The sequence below is a fragment of the Pieris rapae genome, chromosome 12 (assembly GCF_905147795.1).
Source record: "Pieris rapae chromosome 12, ilPieRapa1.1, whole genome shotgun sequence".
Lineage (NCBI taxonomy): Eukaryota > Metazoa > Arthropoda > Insecta > Lepidoptera > Pieridae > Pieris > Pieris rapae.
In genome coordinates this window covers 2,714,285-2,740,714 of record NC_059520.1, presented here as the reverse complement: position 1 = coordinate 2,740,714, position 26,430 = coordinate 2,714,285, and the positions used below count along the sequence as shown (strand labels likewise).

Genomic DNA, 26,430 nt, shown 5'->3' with positions numbered 1-26,430 from the left:
TTACTTCGTGCAGTTTTCGTAGATGTTGTCGCAAAGTTGAAGGACTTATATATTATACGTACTAGCCTTACAAAATTAAAAATTTCATAAGCTAAAGTAGCTGCTTATTAGCTGTTTTATTTTAATCTTACGTAATCTTACATAAGTCTACGCTTCAAAATACAAAGGCGTGCACGTGCCCTACGTTACATGCATTTATTAAAATTGCAAATTCATGTACTGAAAAACGTATTAAAAAAATGACACATCCTTTTTACGGATTTCAAAAATTAAACGGGTCATCCTATTATTAAAGCAAGGCCTCCATTAAATATTTATATGAATACATTTGCTTCTATAACGTAGACGTAGATGTGTTTAGTGTGAACATTAACAGATTTCTCAGAATGACTACGAGCCTATGGTAAATGCCTATGAAAGATATAGATTAATTAGTACCTGACATGTAATCAACTAGTTTTAACTAATTAATTTGAGACTCTATATATCGTTCGAAAACTTACCTTAGTTAAAAAGGCTTCATTACAAGTTTGTGCCGTCCCCTTCCAATGATAGTGTCGAAACCGGACATTACCAAGCAACTTAGCACCTTGGAGAATAGAAACTTCATACACAATGCGTCGAATATTCAGGACGTCTGTGCGTTTTTTATATTTATTGAGTTTTCTGCGGCGAACTATGCGTTCATCGGGTTCAGAATATTCCCCGGTGCTGGTGAGACCTTCCTCAGCCGCCCAAGCACTCAACACGCCTTCAATAAAACTAAATAACTGTTGCACATTCGGTTCTAACTTACTAGGTATGTATAAGTAGGGTGAAACAGTTTTTTTTGGTGCTGTCACCTTCTCTTCAGGCTCATCTTCGGGTGGAGGAGCGGTTTCGTGGTAGGGACAGCTGTGTATTTTGTGATGATGGTGGTGGTGGTGATGATGGTGATGCCTTCCCTTTCGTTTCGATCCTTTGGGAGCCGGTTCGTTATCACCCTCTCCTTTATCACCGGTTTCTCCGCCACTGGAATGCGAATCTCCGCTACGCTCTCGGCGGGGCTTGGGGCGTCCATTAGAGGTCAACGCAACGAGTGCACCTGAAGCTAAACAACAGTGGTGTGCTACACAACAAAAGCGTGCATCACCTTTGTCAACGCCCGTGTGCGATTTGTGGCAGAAAGATATATCGGGTATTCGGGCGCCGAGCGCGGCTAAATGCGCCCGATCGGCGCAAACCTGCATGAGGAGGTTCTCCCCAAAATGGACAGTCTTGTGTCGGCGACGTCGCAGGTGCATGACAGTGCCACTACCTGATAAGGAGGCGGGCGCGGAGGATGAAGTGGGCTTAGCCCGATGCTCCGGCGCACGCACACACCGAGGCGGCGGCGGTCGGTGCGTTTCCACCATCATCGGCAGATGCGGCTACAGCGGCCGGGTCGCGAACGTCACCTCATTACTACTAGCTAACGCTCTTCATTTTCACTTCGTCTTAATTGTTTATACACTCCATATGCACATTGTGTGATGACTTAATTGTGGTAATGCACTAAGTCATTTTAAACGTGCAATTAGTTACAAGCCTTTAAATATTAAAATTATCAGATTGTAAATTAAAATCGTGCAGCCAGAAACTGATTTATTAATGTTGCCGCATTGGTCAATTACCTAGGATAATTGATTGTGGTAGTTCCAGAACTTTACTTTCTTTTTTTATCGTGTTTTTGGAAAGTGAAATTCTAGTGAGTCCATTACTAGAGCATTTAAAAATAAAGTGGTTATTAAGTGATATCTAATACTGAATGAAATTTCAATGTATAATAATTACAGAGATATTAGACAAATATTGTGTGTTAAGGAATGAAGCTTATCTTACTTTATATCTTTTTCTATACTCAATTTTTTACTCAATTATTTGCAAGCAGCGACTAGTAAAAACTACGAATTCATTTATTACAAGAATTAGACTGTTTTAATTATACTAACAGCCTACGTTACCCCTGGGAAGTAGAACGCTATATGGCACCTTCATTAAGTGACAAAAATTTTATGATTATTGTGTTTTTTAAACTTAGGAAGCATTGAACTCATTTATCTATGACTAAATATGAAGGAGTTTTTAAACAAAATAATATTTAACATAATAAACTCACAACCAAGTACAGTGTAGCATTAAAATTAAGTATATACTTTATTTCCTTTTCCATCGATCGTTTATCGTAGTATCGATAATAATATTTATTAGTACTATACAAATAAATCTAAAATTTTACTACAGGCTGAACGCGTCTGAAACCAAAAATGTCTAAACCTATTCAAATTATAAATAGATAAATCGCTGTATTATTGTTTTTTTTTCATATATGAATATATCTGTCGTGCAACTATCAAATATATAAATTATTAAATTACTCAATTCAATTGTGTTAAATAAATTTTGCCTTATTTACTATATATAATGAATAAGGGTTATAAATGTATTTTGTTTTCTGATATTATATCCGTAATTTGTAATATCATTTCGGTAACTTCATGCAACTTATGTTGTTTTAATAATAAATATACTAGCGTTGATTAAGCAAATTTCGAAAATAATAGAATAATTGTATCATACTAATTAACTCCTGCAATTTACCGTTTACTCCAAAATTACAATATAACAATTATTTCAGTCGGCGCGGTCCTCGCAGATACGAGGCTTAAAATGTAAATTGAAACATTAGCAGGTACAACAAAATTTTATTTCTTTCGTATGAAAATTTATACCAAAAATCATTTGTGTTAACATTAAAAGCTTTGACATATTTCGGGGTAAACCTACATATCATTTAATTTTAAATAAATTCCTTTTTTAAATTTTGACAGTGTCAAAAACATAACTTTTGAAACACAAGAATTACTGGTGTATAAATGAAACGTAATAATATTTCGAGTATGTTTCAATAGTAATCACGTATTAGAAATAATTCATGCCATTCAATATATAAAGAACCACATCAATAGACGTGATATCAGCATTAAATTACTCTGAAATTGTCTGAACGAAATAAGGTCAATTCATATTCAACTAGTAGATTTTGGCTGAATAAAATATTACTGAATTTATCTCAATTAATCGGATACTCGGATGAAAATGGTTTTTATATTTACTCGGCCCATATCATTTGTTTTAATAACTAATATTCCATTTCATACAAGATGTATTATTCCTAGAACACTAGTCTACTTTTTAATTGTGAGTATAATAAAAAGCTTTTTTATAAGCCATAACTAAACCCATAGGGTTCTTGAAGTTATCCATTAATTTAAAGTATATTTCTAGTGTAAACGTCGTTCTGCATTGCGCCAAATATAATTTCATTATAATTTCACTAAAAATAATAACAGAGTTCTGTTATACATGCGGTTTGGATTTTTTTGTGAAATGTCGGTTTGTAATCATAACATAGATTACAAAATCAATAAAATATTTCTAATAGAATAAAAATTGTGACCGAACACGAGCCCCACGAATAAATCAGTATTTTCAATTGCAGTCTGGTGCAGTTACAATGTAATTTACAATCCTGATGTTTTTGATAAAGTATTAAATCTTTTCGGATGACGTTCTGTTACCGGGAGTAAAGGCGTAGGTACACATCACTAGCACATGTACAATTATATCTCAATCCATCGTATCAATAATAATAACCAATATCGAAAAGTTTGTACCGCGATCGGGTGTAATTTTTTTTAGTTGATAAATAAATAACTTTATTCAGTTACATAACCGCACAACCGACACACGGAATCGCTCCAACGCCCAGGCGGTTCTCACTGCGACTGGATCCGGCACGCGTCGCAGAGGGAGGCTGCGTTCGTCAAACATCGTTACGGCCCGAAACGATCGTAAGCGCTCGGATGCGCTCGGAGCAGGCGCGCCTGAGGGCGGGCGGGCCAGAGGGCGGGCGGGCGTCACCGCGGCGCCTCTACCCCGTATTATCCGCCTAACACTCTGACACGACCGAATCTCACATTTTGATCGAATGATTACTTTATGATTGATTTGGCAGCTATAACAACAAAAAAGTTACTTGTTTAGCCAAAATTAATAGGAGACAATGGCATTTAGTCGTCAAACTTTGTATTTGTGATATTGTAGTATTGTTCAAGTGTAATTACATTAAAATTTACATACTAGATATATCTATGAATTGTAAACAAATTGACACCGATACTAATGGAGATCATCAGTCTTTGTAAAAGATAATGGCGCTGTACGTCGTTAAATTACAAAATCGATACCACTGGTTTTAACCAAATATTGTGTGCAATACGAATCTGAAACCATTTGTTCCTTTACATCCGGAACATGATTACAGAGAGTAAAGTACCGCCACAGTCATTTGTGAAATCAAAATGAAGTCTTTATAGTAATTAAGAAACGTTTTTCAAAATGAAAAATGTAATTAAACCTACAAGCAGGTGTTATAACGCAGCCCTCACGTTGCTAAAGTGAGCTTTCTCACGCGCAAAATATTCCTCGTAAGGTACGTTTAAAAGGAAATACCTGTTAGAAAAATGTGTTTAGATTTTGTGAGTGGACCACGGGTCAATGTTCTTTATTAACTCAGGGAAAAGAGCGGGATATTTGTCCTCGTTCATATTTGCTTAAATGAATACGACATTGACTGATATTGATTAAAATGAATGTGACAGTGTGCTTCGAAGCCTGGGTACTTTCAAATATGTGTTCGGTAAATATAAACACAACGAAGAAATATTAGTAGTTTAATTTATACTCTGTCAAAACAATATCGTCAATAATATCGGTAGTATCCATATGTTATAGGGACGGCACCGCTTTCTATTTTTTTGTATGTATGTCGATTTATATCAAATGCTTGTCCTAATTATGTGGTCCAAATAAATAAACAAATGTAATTTGAATGACCAACATTTATGTAGCTTACATATCAAAGTTGTCTTTAATTCGTGCTATTTATATTACCTACATAGAGCGTAATTGTAACGTATTTATGTGCATAAATAATCATCTAGTCTATATTTGCCCATATCGAAAACGACATGAACATCCAAAGGATGTCAGGGGCATTACCGCCGCTGTCAACTTCATTCAGGGTAACAACATCACGAACGACACTATTCCGCTGCAATCTATGTTCAAAGGCATGGAAAATGTTCTACGTGACAAAGTTAAAAATGTCGTGCAGCCAGTACCTATTGTTGGCAAGACATATTTAGATTGGATATAATAATTTTTCCCACAACAAGTGTCTTACAGTAAATATTTTTAGCTAATGTAAGATTATTGACTCAGTCGAATTAACTAATACCCTTATAAAATCTATCTTTTATGTAATTTATTGGTGTCCTATTGTATTAATAATATTATATATATTGTTTTGGATCAATATACTCGTGGCAGTAGACAAAGGTACTTCAGTAACCTTACATTTTCTTTTCTCCTGAAAGTAGCTGGTTTGTTTTAACAAAAAGTGTATAAGTCTCGGCAGCTATTATACGTACCAACAATGGGGAGTTTATTTCCGACCGCGAAGAGAAAAGAGGTTACAGCTAAAGTAAATACTATAGCAAGAATAATACGTGAAGCTGTGATATTATTATACAATAAATAGTTATTATAAATTTCTCAATAAAACTACTTTTAATTTTAGCAGATTTCTATTTCGCTTATTCACATTTCCTGGATAATCTTGAATTCTATTTTTAAGTAAACACTGATTTTATTAAAAAATATTGTATAATAAACGTATATTTGTCAGCACTAAAACCCATATAATAAAAGTTATTAGGAACGTTAATATGTATTGTCCGCCTGAAAACTTTTTGGGACATCTAAGCTAGCTCATATAAGCGTAGAAATATTCAATATCGAGTCTTTAAAAAGCTTCACATAATAAATTGTATCTTACCTGAAGAAACTAGATAAATCATACTTCGAAATAAAGTCAATACTAGTTTTCATTATTAATAAAATTTCCTGGGAAACTATCGGATATCTGACGTATTTTAAACATGAATAATTCATACTAAATTTTAATGTACTAAATGTTATAATAAAATAAATAAAATACGTTTTAAAAGCGTATTTGGAAATAAAATAAAATAGTACGAAAAATAAGCGTTCTCATCCGTATTATATCTATAGCTAATTTACAGAAAATTGTATTTATTGAAAATGTTTTACTACGAGTGTTGTCCTAGTGGCTGCGAGTGCTCATCCCTGAGGTACTAGGTCCGATACCCGGCTGTGCACCAATAAACTTTCTTTCTATGTGCGCATTTAACATTCGCTCGAACGGTAAAGGGAAACATCAGGAAACCGGCTTTGCCCAGACCCAAAAAGTTAACGGCGAGCGTCTAACACAGAAGGCTGATCCTACTTGCCTATTAGATTAACAAATGATGATGAAACATATACAGAAATCTGAGGCCCAGGCCTAAAAACGTTGTAGCAGCATTGATTTTTATTTTTTACTGTCAATTATATCGAGTGCATATACTTACAATTTGATACAAATATTTTACTATACCTTAGTCCTCTATTTTTACTCCTAGTCCAGGTGTCGTTTTAAAATACACAATTTTATAATATTTGTGCTTTGATAATAGTATTGCCAAAGTTTCGTTACCGCCAGCCGACTTGATATAAAACATACAATTGGAGGTGTACATTTATTTTTTCCTCTTACGTGCCGTCCCTAAAAGGTTCTAACTTTCCACTAATAAGTAAAAAGTAAACAAAGCTTTATATTTCTAAAAGCTTTTACCGAACTAGGGTCGAAACTCGTAATTCTTCGCTCCCAAACGACGATTTAAAAATAATTAATTACAAATGTTTACTTACCTCTGCAAAAGACGTTAATTGTGAGATAAGTAGTGTTGCTTACCTGAAATTAAAATAGTTATTTTTTAATTTTATAGTAATTTTAGTACATTTTAATCTCTTTTGAAAGTTATACCAAATTTTTGTTTCTCTCAACATTTAATTAAAAACATATAATAGCTATACATCATCGATCTTTTCAGTTAGCCACAATACTTGTCAGTTCTTATTTGTGGCTTGTTAGAAATAATTATAGTATAAGAAATGTTGAAAGTCAGTAATAGTTTAATGTTGAATTTAATTGGGCATGTATTGACTTCAACTATTGAATTTTCTTGTTGGATAAGGGTGATTGTGTACTTAGGTATATCGGTAAAATAGGAATATAATAAAAACAATAAACGTGAAACAGTTTTACATCAATCTCATATCGGTGTTAAATTTAATTTCGGAAGAAGTTTGTATTAGATAAAACTATCAACGGACACAAGACAGACAAGTACAGAAAACATATTTTGTACCAAAAATAAATTTGGTGCTTTTGTTATTATATTTAAATTACACATTGTAATTTAAATATAATAAGCAATGTCATAACATTACCCATGATTTGTTATAGATAATTTCGGTATAGATAATTAATATATGACAGACAAGACATAAAATTTAATAATCATAAAATATTAGTGCATAAATTCACTTGCCCTAAAGACTATGCACTCTTTAAACGATAGAAAACTTTCATATTTTTTTGTCAAATGGTGTTTAAGCTTGATGAAAAGAGAAAGACTATTACTGAAAACAGTGCAACATTTTTTTAATTTTTTGCAATATTTTTGCCGACATATTTAATGCATTTATTAATACAAAGTTACGTTATAAAGCATATTAAGATCAAATGGTTTCTAATGTAGGTAAAGCACGTATGCGAATCTATGATAAATCATAAAGAATAGTGTCAAATTGATACACCCCCATTACGTCAAACGCTTTAATTATAAATCAAATAACTTGTATAATGGTTTGAATTAAGCACTAATAGCTCACGTGGAATATATAACCTATATTTAATATAGCCCCATATCAATTTGACGCAGGAAGGTAATTTTAAACGAATTCCAAAAATTCTCATTTTGACGCGAGTAATTGTTTTAGCGCGAGTATGATTTCTTCAATAACATTTTACAGTTCCCGCTCACCTGATTTTAATGAAATTTATTAAATCTATGGCTATAGAGAGAACTACGTACGTGTTACGTACGTATATATGTATACTCAATACGTTAATCATCTCTTAATAGCGAGGTAAAAATGTATATGTAAAAGATATGGATAAAATATATACATAGTAATTTGTCCATATTGCTTTTTTTTAATTCTTTATTATTGTCAAGATTTACGTAAATTTACTATATTTATTGTATCTTGGTTTCTTTGAGAAATACATTTATTTGTTATACATTTCTGTTTAAAAACGCACGTTTTGTTTTATATTTTCCTTTCATTTAGTTTTCCCGGTATTTATAGATCGTACTATGTTCTCTGTTATTATATGTAATTTTAGCTAATTAGTAAGTAAATCAGAAGTACGTTTAGACATAATTCAACTATCAAAATTTAATTAAATTAATTATTATGGTTCAAATTAAAACGAGTCTATAAATTTAGAATCATTCAATTTTGCATTGTTACCTATATGATTTTTTTTATTATGGTTAGAGTTGCTTCATTGGTCAACAATGACGAGGTATAAAATGTAGTGCAATATACTTCTGTCATCTATTAATGCTATAGAAGTACGAGTGCGAGCGCTTTAGGGTGAGAAGAAAATCATCGCCATCTTCATCACCACCTTCTATGGTAGGAGTGTAGGAGGTATAATATGTGGGCAAGAGGTTTCGAGCGTAACAGTTTTGCAGGTGAGGCTCTATTAGAATACTAGAGTCAACCTGGATACTCTCTGCCGCGGCCTTGTAGGAACCACCCGAAGTGGGTTTAGTGGGTATTTCACACCCAGTCTCAGATACCCGAGCTACTTTCCAGGGACCTTGGATACAGCTATTTAAATTTGTACAGCTATTTACTCATGTATTCGTGCTTCGATGACCGTCATTCATTTGTTTTTTTCTTCTGTTTTTGTCTGTTTGCGTCACTCATTTTACAAAATGGAAAACTTAAAGTATCACATTATTTACGACCTAATATTAAAACAATGTTATACTTAATTTAAACAATGTCTATCAACTTACAGTTATATATAGGTTTAGATCTTTATTGTCATTAAATGAAACCTTAGAACAACTGGGCGTACGTACAGGAAGGGTCGAGTGTCAGAATAAAAGAAGTGAGATCAATAACACGACCCTGACACAATTTACAGTGCCTGTTAGGCAGACAGGGTTGCGGTTGAAAATAAATATTGGCCCTTTTTAAATCCATTAGCTGACAAATGGGGCGAAAGTGAATTCTTATTTGGTTAGATGTCAATGTTCAATTCAATGGGAGTCAAATAATACGTATGTATAGAACAATATTAATATATTTAGTATATCACTATGTTTAAATTTTAAGTAATATAATCTAGTGAAACTACACATTAATTTTCAATAAATTTATTTTTATAAGCCATATGTGCTTACACAACATGGAAAATGATTTATATGGTTATACAGACAAACACTAGTAGCAAATTAGTTTTAACTAGATAAAAAGAATTACTAAGATTCATATACGTTACATAGTTTTAGCAACCTTGACGATAGATGGCGCTAATCAAAATTTAGTTGAACTTTATTTGTTTTTTTAAATAATTACGTTGAACTTGAGCGTAATTAAATGTAATTTTACTCTCTTTGTTACGTTTCATTTAGCATCTGTTGAAAAGGTAATTGGATTTTGGTACGGTCGTTAGCGCTGCAAACAGATTTTAATTTATTTATTTATAAAATAAATACCCAAATTAATTAGTTAGTTAATTAGTTTGTATATTTTATTATATAATTGCGATTCTGAGCGAACTTAATCATTTCGTTGGGATAATAAACAACAAACAAGAAACAAACAAGAAAACTAACATGGAACTACTAAGACACTTTAATTTATATCATTACTTGTCTATGAATATAGGACGCAGAGACTCCATTAGTGGTCGCCAAAAAGGAAATCCTATTAGATTCATTGCTTGTTATTACCATCGATAAATATTGTGTTATATTTATGAAGCACAAACGCTTATGAAGCAAATATTTGACCCAAATAAATATTATAATATAGTTTTAATATGAGCTAAACTCATCAATTTATATTTATACTAACAATGTACTGATGTTATTGTTTTAGAATAAATAATTTCAATAGATACCTGTATAAAACTCTTCGATTTGGTGGCCCCCATCCAGTTACCAGACAAACATGTTAGCGTCTACTTAGCATAACCTAAACTTTATTCTACAACTACTTCTACGTAAATATTGTCTATAGAATTCAATTCCGTTTCTAATAACACGAACTGGATATTGGCATTTAGAGAATTTATTTAAAAAATATAATATCACAGGTGGATAAGCAACATATAAGCAGGAACTCTACCTTTTATGACTACGAGAAATAGAACACTAAGCTAGATATAACCAGTCTACGTAGGCCTTTAGAATTGACTTTACACAGTCGACTTAACACTTATTCAACAGTCAAAACATTAAAATTTGAATATATAACAACCGTATAATTAAATCTCATTAACATGTAACGTATCGACTCAAAGTCTTTGTCCGTGCACTTGATAGCAAAAGCTTTGTATTTACACAAACAAAACGTCTCAATTTACGATTCAATGTCCTCTTTCGCGACATTCGACACGCCTAACGTTTGTATTTCTCAAGACTCTCGTATCCACAGTTTGTTTGTTTTTTATATTACAAAATAATCGAAGGAACATAACCTCAAAATAATATTTTTAATGCCACGTTCAGAGTACGATTGGTGTTTCGGCGCAGCGACGCGCGTCTCCTAGTGCGCAGGTCCTAGCGATTCTCGCCGAGGCCATACGACCTTACCCAGATTCACCGCACCTAGGCTATATCAGGTTGCAACTGTTCTATAAAATACTGCTCCAATAATTAAGCTCTATACGGAGAAATCTACGGAAGGAAATGGGGATGTTTTCAACATCAGATCGCATTTGTTTAAGTTATATTCAATTGTAAAGATAGAGTGGATGTATTAATATTAATGTATTCTTGATAACTATTTATATTGTATTATATTAAACTTGTTTAATTTGAATGTAAATTGGTTATTTATGAAGAGGTGTATGTATGACCCAAAACCAAGTGAGACAAAGGCGTGCCTCTGCGGTTTCATAGTGATGTCTCGAGGTACAATAGGTACAATATATATACCGGACATTGCAGGTGTAAATATTTGAAATACCATGCTTTCAGTGCAAATTGATTACGGAATTGATACTGATTTTCTATGATCCTTGTAAAAGAATCACTCTTACAATCAATAGTACAATTAATAATACAAAGTAGACGTAACTTTAATATTATTCAATTACACTTATACATTTTTAAAGTTAGTTTTATAAAATGTTTATTTGAAATTTATTAGGCTAACATTTCATTCCTTTATAAATTTTGTCTTGAAATGCTGACGTAAATGAAGTCTTGAATTTTCATCAATGAAACATCTCGCTACAAATGTATTACATATTGAATACTTATTAAAGTAAGGGTAGTCGAAAAGTAAAGAGTTACAGCAACGAGATCAAGAGTTGTTATTGGCAAACAAAAAACACGAAGTTCCCATTTGCGAGATGAAAAATACTAGAAATATCATTCTGGCGTATTGCATTGGATTTTCACTTCAATATTGATAAAATAAATTCATTTATGCCTCGACTTTTTACATAGTACCGTTATAATTAAAACTAATGAAAGATACAAATGTGTTCGTAATTACGAGGTGAAATCATAACATTTTTGAGTGTTAAAGTTATTATCCAAAGCCACAAAAGTCACGTGTATCCCTATTAAAGTCAGACACTGTATTGTCATCCTTATAAATGCTATCTAAATAATATAGGAGGCACAGGCCAGAAAAGTAAACCGAACGCAATTTGTCGTAAGAAATTATTAATGAAATGGAGGCAGAAATGTGTCCCTAGTATATCTTGGGATGGGCCTTAAATATCACTTATGTAGGCATGTAACGTATATATATTATTAGTTGTTTAATATTGAATACAAACGAGCTACGAAAACGAAAATTTATTACCTATATTTAATAAACAGAAGTATCTATGGTCAATACTAAATTTCAGATACCTTACCTCACTTGAAGTCAAATAGCAAATCCTGGAATCTGTGCTGTCGATTGAGGCCTGTTGTACGATGCCGTAGCGAGATGACTCCCGATCACTTGTGTATTCAGAACGTACACTGTCTTGGCGATCAAACATGCCACTGCAAAAAAATTACTCATAAAACAACAATTTAAAGAAAACACTTTTTTACCGGATTGAAGCTATGTATTATAAGTTTACAATAATATATAGCTTCAATCCGGTATTATAAGTTTACAATAATATATAGCTTCAATGTTTTCTTTAAATGTGTAAAAGCTATGTTAATAAATGACAATACTATGAACAATAATAAAATTTGTAAGCGATAACAATACTGTTTTATTTTTCCTTGTCCATTTAGGTATTAACTACAAATAGATAAGGATACCAGGAAGGATGGAGTAATCAATCATTTCATAGATTTAAGGTGTGTCATATGTGGTGAAAATCAAACTGCCGACTGGTTCTTAGTTCCACTGAATGGCCTTTTCAATCTCATTTATATACTACTCGATTCTATTGAAACATTTTTACTTTGAATATACTACTTTTTGGTACAGAACTTAGTACACTATTGAAGTGTACTAAGTTCTGTACCAAAAATATATGAACATTACTTATGAATAATAAAAACCCGCTTATTATAAAAAAATAAACAAGAATATTTTTCATTTCTAATTAAATAATAATCTTACACGTCTTAAGACGGTATATATCTATCGAGTTTTGTTAATAAGACAACAGATAAGAAAGCTTTATTCAAAAACCTGCAATGCATTAGCGAAACACTGCGTCCCCTGTGACGTAATAAAACTCGTCAACGTTCTATATATAAAATAAAAATAAAGCTCTCATAGAGTTGTTATATTTATGTATAGTGACGGAAAAGTTATGTCACGCCAAGGTTCTTCATAAAGCTAGCCTTTGAGCAGCGAACTGTAATATTATACTGGCAGTTCCCAGTTTTGTGCGCCTTTGCTGCCGGTATGCTATCGAATATAGCGTGACATATTTCTAATATTTTTTTATTTAAATTTAGAGATTTTCTAAAACGCCTCGAAATCAAATCTATTACGTTATTTTAAGCGTTGTATTATTTTTATTTCATTATTGAGATAGCCAAGGAAAATCGAAGATCAGACATTTACATGATTTATTCCTACCATAAATATCACAAATATTATCTGATAAAGTATATTTGCAGATTATACGAATCAATTGGAATATCTAACTCTCATGTTACAATCCCAAGAAACGTGATAAGCTTCGAAGCACAGTCATTGATTTGAACGAATAAATATTCATTATTCTTTTATGGAATTGAAAAATTTGCATCAGAAGTATTTATCTTTCAGTTCAGTGAATGGTGTATAACAAGTAGATTTCGTATTTAGAATTCCTTAGCGAGCGGAAATAGGTTCGTTCGAATTTCCGCCTCAGTTATCAGTCCTGTTACGCAAAGTGAGTGACCACAGGCATTCGCATGTAATGAGCTCTCATAGAGGATTTACGAGTGATGAACAATGTGAGGCCCACATTCAAAGGGGCCGAAACTATCCGTCCATCATTTTGTTTGAATACTTTTTGATGCAAACATGGTGCTATTTTCTAACAATGAGCTGTTTTATAACTTTTTTAGGATATGATCGTTTAACCACTCACCATTAGCGTTCAACAATAGTTTGTGATGCTTTAGAAAAGAGATATACGTAGAAGGAATGCGATATTTCATGTGAAAATATAAATAATTTATATAATAAATTCATATAACAATAATAAAAAGTCGTGTCACTATTATGTTTTAAAATCAAAATCTGTCTTAAATGGATGCAAATAGCATCCATTTAAATAATGTCACCAATCTATTTGCATCACAGCGTTAAAACAATGTATTAGAAAGAGAGAATAGAAGTTACTAAACTGTTCATTAGTTTTAATATTTTATTCATATGGTAATAACTGCTTCATTTCTATCATTTGATTACATTTTCGAGTGAATAGGAAAACATTGTTAAGGGTATAAAGTAAGGTTCGGAAACGTATTGGATTTTGTTATTCAGGTGTCATAACTCGAGATTTTTAAATCTCAGCCTAAGTGAGATTTTAACAGCAGCGAGTTTGTTTGATTTTAAATATTATGAAGAAATAACAATATACACACACGAATAAATACAATCTTTTTTGCTTTACAAATGGGCTTAACTTAGTTTTTAGTTCCTATTGATAGTTTTATATAAAGCTTTTATTAAATTATTCAATCAATTCAATTTATTAAATGATTTAATTTTCTGATAATTTAAAACCCACAAAGAGATACAACCTTCTTTGGTAACGAATTAAAGCGAATTTGAATTTAAAATCTTACAAAGCACTTTGTATCAGAATTCTCGTGATTGATTGTGGGGTAAATGCCGTGGTAAATGGCTCGTGCATATTTAATGTACATTGGGACGATCTGTAACTGAAATGAGCCGAAAGATTTCCATAATATTATCATTATCCTATCAATCGATAAGGATTTAGGATCGAATAAAAATATTATGAGACCATAACGACTGGTTTGTTCAGAAATAAAAGTTTTAGCTGAAAAAAGGGTCAATGAACTTCATTGGACGAATAAGTGAAATTTTTAACATGTTTAACGGTAGTGTTACTTAGTAATCTATATGCGACGACAATAATTCGTCTCAATTGAATGTTTTATGAAATGGTCTGTTTTAAAATTATATTTTTTTGAAATAGACCAAGTTTATTACTTGTAAATAAATTGATCTGTTATGTGGAATCCCCTGAATTAAATACGCCGGTCCGTTGCCAGCGTCCACGTGCCAAACCCACTTGAGCCGACTGGAATTGCAAGAGACCGGACGGCATGAGTTTCATTCCGTGGAACATGGAAGCAACCTATTCAGACACACAGACCCTTTCCCATTTACATGGAACTGCTGTGCGGCTTGTGATGCGACTCAAAAAGCTAAATCATGCAAATACAGGGCTCTAGGCTCCGAATATGATTTTGCCCCATTCGGTGTCGGGAGACCGTTGGTCCATGGAGTCCTAGCGCTATCAGGCTTTTTAAGAGCTTATAAGCTTTAGCTTTAAGATTTAAGCTTTAGTTAGCTGTAAGATTACTATACTTATATGTAATTTCATCTTAAAGTTTCATTCGTGTAATGTTAATTTCAATCGAGAGTTCTAAATTAGCGGAATACAGAAACCACCAAACCACAGTAAATTTAAATAGTTTATCATAGCTACCTTAGTCTAAAATTTTAAGCAAGCAAAGGTTTCTGAATAGAAAGTTATCTGAATAAATACGGAAACGGGAAAGGGAACTGGGAGAATTAATTTGCGGTTCTCTTGTCTAGTTGATAAACTTCTAGACCATTAATGAAATTTAGAAACGGCTCACCCGTCTCGCAATTAAAACATTAAAAACGTAAAAGGATTTTACGCAATCAAAACAAGAACTAAAATTTTATTATATCGCCTACCGTTGTTCGAAGCTATCAGCCCGATTGCTTCTATATCCGGAGTCGTTTAGGCTTCCCTCGTGACGCAGGCTGGGGAGAGAGTCCCATGGGGAGCGGCGAGGACCAGAAGGCTGTTGCCCCCTCCACCCATCTGAGTGACGGTACCACGCAGAGCGAGCAGACTCTCCGATACACGAGGCACATCTTGATGCGCTCACGAAACTACGACAATTAAATCATTGCACATATTTAATTGTAAAAGGCAAAGGATTCACTAAAAGTAGAAAATCAGGTAAAATATAATGGTTAAAACATATAAATCTAATATAACTGCAATTAAAGTAATAAATAACTTTTTTTTAAAGTTTGTGAATTATGTAATATTATTATTCTTTTATTTCCATTAAAGAAAGAAAAAAATGATTAAATTATTTTGTGTTTATATATTTATATTAAAGAACATAATTATATACCAATGATGTATATGTTCTATTTAAAAAACAAATAACATAACAATTATAAAGAATGAAACTATTTAATCAAAATAATAAGAAATATGAAGTTTTACAAATTATCATGATGGATTTATGCATTTTAAATTTTCAAACGAAGACAGATCAAACAAAATTAAATTATTTAATATATTCTTAATTAAAGTAAACTCTGGGATCATAACTTAGGTTCTATATAATTGACAATTTCGTGTATCTTATCCCAACCCGTTCAATATTTAACGACCAAGTATCACAAACAATAGAGTTAGTACGTCATTATCCATTTCCATGAAACTGTCTTCTAACAATTAAAAATAAAACAAGTTCTGTTAGAAATAAAAAGCGTGTAACTTCTGAGTATGGACGTGGAAAAGTACTCAACCGTATACGATTGCACTCGAGCCCATACCTGAACCTACGTAATACGTATATTGCATTGCTACTTCACAAATATAGCCTTCAATGTAACTTCGCGTTTAAAGCGTTTTGTTGCCGAGTAATTTATAGCAACGGGAATGCGTTATTTCAAAGCAATTATTCCATTTCCACAAGATTACTTACATTGTTTCAAATTTAACGATGTACACGTATCTAAATGTTATGTTCTCAACCACCAAGTTTACACAAACATTTTTGAATGTCGCCAGAGTTACAATAAAAATGTATAGCGGTCGTGTCATAAATATCTTATAAATATGTACTTTACATTCAAGTTTTTGATAGAAACATATTTCTCCAATTCCCCAGCGGTGCCCCATCGGGCAGCGAGTGGGATGCGAGTCTATTACGAGTTTAATAGCGACACTATGAGCATTGGAGATTCTCTATCTAGACGAATATTTCCTGCATGTGACGTTTTCTTACATTAAAGCTAGACGTCATCTTAACTGTGACATTATGTTTTGCGATATGAAGTTACGATGATTAAATATTGCATAGTTTTCATCAAGAGGGTATTGCAAGGGTGTAAACTAACTAGTTTTTATAACTGAAACTGGAATCCCGAAACTTCACAGATGTTATGCACACGACCAAGTAAATAAAAAAATATATTTTACTAAAAGGGTTATTTCTACTTAATATCAAACATCAGTGAGATAAAAAAGTGCACGAGATAATCTCGTACAGCTGAACTGAAAATAATCTAGATTTAATTAACAGAAACGCAACTCCAATGCCAATTCCAATCAAAAAGAAAAACACGAACAAATCGGAGGAAAATCGAATCGTCAACGGAAACTGTCCTACAAAGTAACGCGCACGTATTCCTTCACTCTAATAGAATTCCAAATTGTGTGCTGATCCTTTTCTAATACAAGAGGATTAAACGGCTTTACGGAATGGCTTTCGTCTGTCTAATTAAACCCGAAAGCTGGTGTGCATAAATAGTAAGGGAAATTACGGCCCGTTTTTCAATATTTCCCTATTTTCTCGGTAGTCTTGATTGGATTAAAAATTCTTTTGATGAAATATCCTGTTGTTTTGTTAAGATCGTTGTGTTGTTAGTAAATGGGATTGGTTTTAGATATATTATTATCATTATATTATATATGTATTACTAATCAGCTGAGATATAAATAAAATATTTGATTTGCGCCGATTTGTCAAATAATATGTCATGTTCACGTTATAGACCAGTGCCGAAGCCTTCAAAAATAGTAAAAAATGAAAAAAAATTACAGTAGGATGAAACCCATTAGAAATTCAGGGGAATATGATCAAAATGAAAGGAAAAATAAATTACGGTCGATCCGAGTTCGGGAAGTGGGAGGGGGGTGACTTTTAAGGGGGAAAAATTGTTTATCTTGATTTCCGGCGAAACTACCAGTCCTATGGAAAAAAGTTAAAAGGCAAAGTTGTAGGTCATAAAAAGATCTACAACTTTGGTATTTTCAATTTTTTCACATAACCTCAAAATTTAGGTGAAAAATTCAAAAAACCAAGTTTTTGGTTTTTTATTTATATCTTTTTTAAAAAGTTTTTTTTTTCTACGAAATTTGGTGAAAACTTACCTTATTATGTCCCAAATATACTGTAATTTATTTGATTAAAAATATTTATTTTTTCGCCTCATTTTAACTTAATATCAAAAAAGCACCCTAATTTTCAATCGAAAATTCTGACGTCAAAATTTCAGCTTTTTTCAAAAAGTTTGGGGGCTTTTTGTTCGTTGAAATATCTACTTTCTGATGGTGTAAAAAAAAATATACATTACTATAGGAAATATTATTAGAAAATGCAAAAAATTGAAAAAACCTCAAATTCGAAAATTTTCTTTTAATTATGTACAATTTTGAGGTATTTATTAAAATTTACACTTTAATTACTCAAAACACGTAAGATTTCATGCTTCATTGATAAACGAAAAAATTGCAAATTAAAATATACTTCTATAATTAACAAACAAATAAGTTAATAAAGTTAATATTTAATAAGACATCTACAATATTTTGAAAAAGTTGTAGAATCTTCTGTAAATAATATTTGAAGATGCCTATTTATTGCTGTTTTAAGATAATTTATATACCTGAGTGACCTTCGGTGAATTTTGAATTTTTCTTTGAATAAAGTAAATTTCTCACAAATCACTTAGAGTAACTCAGCCTGCGGGTGTATTTTTAAAAACGATGTTGTACACTACTCTGTATCTCGAATACTGGCTAACGGTTTTTACAGCTGCTACGAAATAGCAGGTAGCAGTAAGGCCCAGACCCTCCTAGGTCCATCCATTTTTTTTACACCATCAGAAAGTAGATATTTCAACGAACAAAAAGCCCCCAAACTTTTTGAAAAAAGCTGAAATTTTGACGTCAGAATTTTCGATTGAAAATTAGGGTGCTTTTTTGATATTAAGTTAAAATGAGGCGAAAAAATAAATATTTTTAATCAAATAAATTACAGTATATTTGGGACATAATAAGGTAAGTTTTCACCAAATTTCGTAGAAAAAAAAAACTTTTTAAAAAAGATATAAATAAAAAACCAAAAACTTGGTTTTTTGAATTTTTCACCTAAATTTTGAGGTTATGTGAAAAAATTGTAAATACCAAAGTTGTAGATCTTTTTATGACCTACAACTTTGCCATTTAACTTTTTTCCATAGGACTGGTAGTTTCGCCGGAAATCAAGATAAACAATTTTTCCCCCTTAAAAGTCACCCCCCTCCCACTTCCCGAACTCGGATCGACCGTAATTTATTTTTCCTTTCATTTTGATCATATTCCCCTGCATTTCTAATGGGTTTCATCCTACTGTAATTTTTTTTGGTTTCAAAAATTATCGACACTGGTCTATTATCTCATGTTGAGTCTTTATTTTGATGACTTTAAAGCATGAAGAAAATACAATTAAAATGCTTTTTGTTTCGATTTAATTCCTACTAATTGTTCTAATTTTATGAGTACCAGTTGTCAGGAAATTTCTTGCAGATTTCAACTTTGTATTAAATTTCTCTTCATCGACATTTCCTGTCTTAGCGACAGTGCAAACTTCAAAGACGGGTATGATTTATGAAACAAGTACAATATACATGAAACTTTTTTCGCTACGAAATGAAGGTGAAATTTTATGCAGTACACATTTTGCCGAGTGATCTCTAGCCGTTCTCGTGAATATTATGAATGCAGTATTATTTCGATGTCAAGGCTTTTAACATTTCTGTCTTTATTCTATCGGATTTTGAAACTGGAAATTAAAAAAACGTGTATTAAATACCGATTAAAATTTCATCTTTTAGAAGACAAAACAATAAAAAACATATTTTTGAAGTGAAACTTCGTTAGACGCATGAGGGTAAAATTTCGGTTGAAATATCGAAGATGGGGCGTTTATTATTATATTTATATTATTATTTATTATCATTAGCACGTATACAGTGTGAATATAGATATAAAAATACATAGAGTAATCATATTCTGGTACATCTATTGGGGCTTTTGCCTTAGTAATAATTGATTTAAAAAGAAGGTTCACTTCTGACATATATATTTTTTACGCACGCACTTTTTAAAATATGTTCTTTCTCCAAAAAAATTCAAGATAAACTCATCCAAAATTAGATATTGTGATGCATCAAATATGACAGCATTGTATTTTTTAAATATGACTACGATTGTGCTTTGACTTTAATGTGCAGATTTTTTATTTAATTGGGAATTGCGTTAAAAAGGTGTACATATAAATAAATAATTTGTCGTACATTCAGGAACAGTAAAATAAAGTTTACAATGGGACATCTCGTTCCAAAATTACGCGTATAAAATGTTCTGGAATTGAATCGAGTCTAAAACGAATAATTCTCAAGAGAGTAATCCTTGAAGAAATGATGCGGATAATGAGATAAAGTTCGAGTGCTTGAATCTACGTAAAGGAGTGCTTAAAATTCATCGATTTCATTCATATAACGAGCGGTAAACGTATGTAAAACAAATCCATACGTTAGAAAGGAATATTAATAATGAAAAATATAAAATCAAAAGAGTTTTTATATTTTTCATTATTAATGCATGTAACTAGACCAATGACTTATTTAATCGTAATTAGGATCTATTGAGTTACTATACATTATTAAAAGTCTTCTATATTATATTCTATTCACAAAACCCGTGTTGGCCTAGTGGCGTCAGCGTGCAACTCTCATTGTTCAACATGTTCGATCTCCGGCACATTTCACATGCTCGAACGGTGTGGAAAACATCGTGAGGAAACCGGCTTGCCTTAGACCCAAAAACTCAACGGCGTGCGTCAGGCACAGGAGGCTGATCACCTACTTGCATATTAAATGAACAAATGATCATGAAACATACAGAAATATGAGAACTAGACCTTAAAAGGTTGTGGCGCCACTGCTTTATTTATTTCAAAGTGTTGTAAGAATACATTATAAATGCAAAAAAGGGTAAACTCGATAGAATTTAAGTGTGAAGGGTCTGAAGTTTATTCTATGCTCATCGGAAAATTACTTTAACTAATGTAAAGTATTAAATAAATTTAAAAAAATACTAGTAAAGTAATTCTTCTTTTAAATTTATGCACAGATTATATGCATTTTTCGAATCTGTTATACTGTTTAATTATCTATAATTTTAGTTTACAGTCGTTTATACATAGTTGTGATATATTAGGTTGTACTAAATATTAGAATAATAATAATAATAATAATAATAGCCTTTATTTCCAAAAAACTTTAAAATTTAGGGATGATAAAACGTCATTCAGTTAAGTTTTGGATTGTCCACTGTTGGACATAGGCCTCCTCCTTCCGGTTCCACTCGCGTATATTCTTAGATATTTCAGTGTGTTGAACCGAAAAAATATTCTTAAGTGTTTCTTGTTCTAGTGGGTTCAGTCCTGATTGTCTGCCTTTAAATTGTTTTCTACTTTTAATTTTTGCTGAAATTTTCACTGTTGCCCGAACCATACGGTTGTCTGTTGGGTGGGTGGTACTAATTATATCTATATTTTCGACGGTATGATGATAGGGTCTTTTAATAATAAAAAAAAAAAAAAAAAAAAAAAAAAAAAAAAAAAAATTAGAATACAATAATTTAATACTATTCAGACAAAGTGAGGCGGTTTCGTAGCGACGGAGAAATTCTAATGGAACATACATTCTTATATAAGATCACTCTTTTTATTATGAATCAGTCTCTCGGTGAAATGTCGCCGTCACAATAAGTTTTGTCGGTGCCTGTCAAATACCTGCTATACTCACTCAGATATTTGTAATGAGGTTAAACCCCTTGAAAGGCAAAAACATGAGATTAGCGTTAATTAAGCCAGATTTAAGATGGGTACAATGAATATGTCTATTTGTTTTAAATGATTTTATTGGGAACAATTAGTTTTAAATAATTTTTTTTCGTGAACTTAAAAGTGTTATAAAAATGTGACAGTTCACGCTTGACCAAAATATTTTTTTCACCAGAATGTTCGTACGTTCTAATGTTTCAATGGCTCATTTTGAAGAGGGTTTACTAAAGAAGCAAAAAAACACTTTAATTATTAAAAATATCTTTAGTTATAAATAAAAAAAACAATAAACAATCGTATAAATTAAGACCTTTAAATTTACTAGAATGAAAAAATATAATCTAAGGTAAATAAGTAATTATTCAATTCAAGTTTAAAATTCGAAATATTGTCGCGTTTAACAAATTCAAAAGGCATTAAAGATGCATGCATGAATATAGTGGAAAAAAAATTGGTAATGGCGACGTGTATCTAACTCGTATATACTTACATATTATATACGATTATCTCATGTAAATAAATACATTTTTTTAATGAGAAATAAAGTTCTTTAAACATTATTCAAATTCGGCTACAACCAGTGATACAAAAAGTTTTTATTTTATTTTATTTTTTTTTATTTTTTGTACTCTTTGTAATGTAACAACATAGTTGTAATTTAGTATATTCCTACACATGGGTTGAAAGTCGTTTTATTCGTAAAATTGAGTCGTCAAAGCTGCATTACATAAATTGGTATATAAAAAATGTTATAATGCACTTACCTTGATTGATGATCACTCAGGTAACCTTGGTCACGATCCCTAACTCGATCTCTGTAAAACAAGTTAGTTTTCAGTACCGAAGAATTAATTACAAATCGTCCGTAAACTGTATACTGTGCTGTAAACTCAAACTCAAATTTCAAAATATCTTTATTCATATAGGTACAAATACACTTATGAACGTCAAAAAAAAACAATAAAATTAATTGTAAATTTACATTTACTACCAGTTCGCAAGTCAAGGGCGTAGAGCGGGTAAGAGTACTAGTAACTTGTATGCAGTAATAGTAACTTTTATTCATTCAAACGTTATATAAAATTAACTTTTTATAGAATCTAATTGTAGATATAAAAATAATATAGGACTTTAACCCTTAAGCGGCGCCAAAAATCTTATATAAAACGAATAAGCGAAATTAATTAATTTAATTTAAAACTTATTTGTATTATAAGATTATATGCATTTGGTTTGGTTATTTGATCAAACGCGACGGCGAAACTGCATTCAACTTTAGCCTGCCGTAAGCACTTTTTGTAATGAATAAAAATCAAAGTAATTAACTAATTGAAAACTACAAACCTTGTATTATGATCACTGAGATACCCCCTCTCGCGTTCCCGCTCCCTCTCTCGTTCCCTCATTAATTCATTGCGATCGCTAAAACAATGCAAAACATAAAGAATTTTAATCAAAAGATTCACAAAATACACCGCAACATTCTATTCAAACAAAAGTTGGGAGAAAAAGTGAAATATCTGGAGATGTATTGATTGTACCGTAACAATGAGTCCAGACAGAACTTCGCAGATATTGATTTGAATAATTCATAAAATCCTGATAACTTTCGAATCGAGTAAATTAATCTACGGACCACTTATTAGAATTTAAATATTAAGTGAATTTTTAATGCACAAATATTTATTAATTGGAATGACTCAATTAAATATAAATTTCGTTTTAATTGGCGCCCAATTTAATTTACACTATTTTTAAAATGGAATAGAGCAATGACCTGTTTTATTAGTGGCCGGTTACTTTTATTTTCATTTATCCACAGATTAAATAATAACAAGCGTTAGCTTGTATTCAGTATGAAAGATTTTTTGTTGTTTATGTTTTTTAGATGGTCTATACAATCTTATGAATTCAATTTATTTGTGGTTATTGCTGGATCAAAAATTACACAAAATTAATGATACAGAAGAATAATGGCTGTAATTGAATACTTTGACTTCTAACAGACAAGTCCTTTTAGAAAACACTCCAGCATAAATATCTACCGCAAAAAGACATTCTTTGTACCGTAATTAAGCAAAAACGCGTCCTCATATTAATAACACTCTGGCTAAGTAGAGTTAATTGAGATATTCGGAATACTCGAGATTTTTTCTGAGACACATTCGTTAACTGTATAAAAAATTAATCTTAGCTTCGCCCGGCTTATTATTTATTTGATGCCATATGATATGATGGTTTTTTGTGGAGATATCTACTTCCTCAACAAAAAAAATCTAACAGGAAATAGTCTCTAATATAATATCTATGGTAAGGCCTGTTTCGTGGATGAGAGAATTGCGTAATATTTGCGGCGGTAACGCGCTTCTTAGTTCGATTCCCAATAAAACATGTTATCAGCTGATCGAAAAACTACCACTGTATGTCTGGAATGTCAATCAAATAATAACAATCAGACTAGTTTCAATGACTGTCTAAGAATTTCATATGTATGAAATTTGACACATAAGACAGCGCTCATGACGAGATTGTGACTTTTTATAGAACAGAGGCATACGGGCAGGAGGCATCTCATGTTAAGGGATACCACCGCCCATGGAGACTCAATGCCAAAGGCCTGGCGAGTGCGTTGCCGGTTTTTTTAGAATAGGTATACTCTCTTTTTTAAGGACCTTAAGTCGAATTGGTTCGATAATTCTGTCATTTCTGCTCTTCCCTCAATCATTTTAAAATCACTACATAGTATAAAAGAAAGTCTCTTTTTCTAAATAGATAAAGTGATTCAAGAGGAAGGTTTATATGTATAATAACATCCATTAAATAGTAGAGAAGTACTGTTATTTTTGAGGTTTCTAATGTGATGTCGTAAATAATTACATTTTTTCCGCTTACATTGCAAACGCAGGCTGAACCCTACGAGTTTTACCAAAATAATGCACTAAGTATTGTACACATTGAAAATGTCTACAGAAAAGTCCGTGATGGTATATGTCTATCTCTTATGGATAACCCACAATAACTTTTTTTTGTCATTTACTTTTTACGACAAATAATGGCTAATTTTTCCAGCCCATTTCAGCTTATTTAGCAGCGATCGAACGCGTATATTATCGGAGCTTTCCAGCGACGAAAATAACAATACATAATAAAAACCTGCTTTTCATCAGCATTGCACCCGTGCGAAGCTGGGGCGGGTCACTAGTATTCCATTATAACGAAATTTAAAGCTAAGTATTTCTTTTAATTGTCGTAAATAGTAATGACGTTAAATTAATATAATGAAAGTTATTATTATTTTATTAAATTGATGGTTCTTATTATTTTTGTTATGATATATTATGTTCATAAGTATTCATAGGTCGCAATAATGTACGAGTAAATATTGAAAAACCCAATACTAAAGTATTTAATTTGTTAACATATCCGCAACAAACAAAGTTCCGAGTTTCTTGGCGATGATGGCCATCATTTTGTCTGTCACAAATTCTATTTACAGTGTATTAAAAATACGTCGGTGACTTTGTTAAAATTATTAACTGATTTAGTTTTTATGAATAGGCTTAGTTTTAAACGACATTCACAAGCGATTATAACTCTTGAAATAATCATATTTTTGATATGCATTTTTGCCCGAGTCAGATTATACAGATTTTAATATCAGCAATTTATAAGTATAAGATCTTTTTATGATCTAGCCAGGCTACAGTTTGTAATCGTAAATAATTATACCTGTAATATCCATCGCGGTCAGATCGCGCACTGTGCTGCCTTTCAACCCCTATTCGATGCGGAAGCGGAAGTGTTGATGAGCGGCTTCCTCCGCCTGAACATTGAGATCCTGGACCTATATCGGAAAATACATAATCTATAGAACCTATAGATTATATGGTGTCATAGTCTATAGAAAGCACTTTTGATGGCTCTTTGCTGTAATAGTAATTTTGTACTTAATAAGTCTTCTTAGTATACGTTTGATTTGATTTCATGGAAGTTACTGGACCTTTTACCTAATAGGAGAGCAGTGTTGGCCTAGTGGCTTCAGCGTGCGACTCTCATACCTGAGGTCGTAGGCTCGATCCCTGGCTGTGCACCAATGGACTTTCTTTCTATGTGCGCATTTAACATTTGCTCGAACGGTGAAGGAAAACATCATGAGGAAACCGACAGGACCTAAAGAGGTTGTAGCGCCAGTGATTTATTTTTAAAGCCATTTTATGCTACCGGGTGACAAGTTATTCATCACGGCAGAGTTACGTATGTATTGTTTTACTACGGCATAAATACTTACGTCGTCGTGGTGGATATGGACTCCGTTGATTAGAAGGTGGTAGATTTTCGTTGTATTCTAAAACAAATGCTTTAAATAAAAATTACGTACTCCATTCTCTTTATTTTTTATAGAACAGGGGGCAAACGGGCAGGAGGGTCATCAGAAGTTTAGTGATACCGCCCATGGACACATTGCCAGAGGACTCGCAAGTGCAACGTGAGAATTTAAAATCATAGTCCTTTTTTTAAAAAGAACAGG

The 26,430-nt window shown here is 32.1% G+C and overlaps 1 protein-coding gene across 10 annotated transcripts in view; it reads right to left on the bottom strand.

Annotated features, from left to right (window-relative positions):
• The window catches only part of LOC110994691, a 98,573-nt gene that overhangs the window by 53,082 nt on the left and 19,061 nt on the right, over positions 1-26,430 (bottom strand). For 7 of the 10 annotated variants that reach the window (XM_045630551.1, XM_045630544.1, XM_045630547.1 and 4 more), the window contains exons 15-20: positions 26,191-26,259; positions 25,632-25,746; positions 23,247-23,324; positions 22,667-22,717; positions 15,679-15,879; positions 12,170-12,302 (exon numbers count right to left, since the gene is read on the bottom strand). In XM_045630551.1, coding sequence (XP_045486507.1) covers positions 12,170-12,302; positions 15,679-15,879; positions 22,667-22,717; positions 23,247-23,324; positions 25,632-25,746; positions 26,191-26,259 — 647 coding nt within the window. Of the gene's footprint in view, positions 1-503; positions 1,562-12,169; positions 12,303-15,678; positions 15,880-22,666; positions 22,718-23,246; positions 23,325-25,631; positions 25,747-26,190; positions 26,260-26,430 lie in introns of those variants that run through there. The other 3 variants (XM_045630553.1, XM_045630546.1, XM_045630552.1) reach the window with 2 other exon arrangements.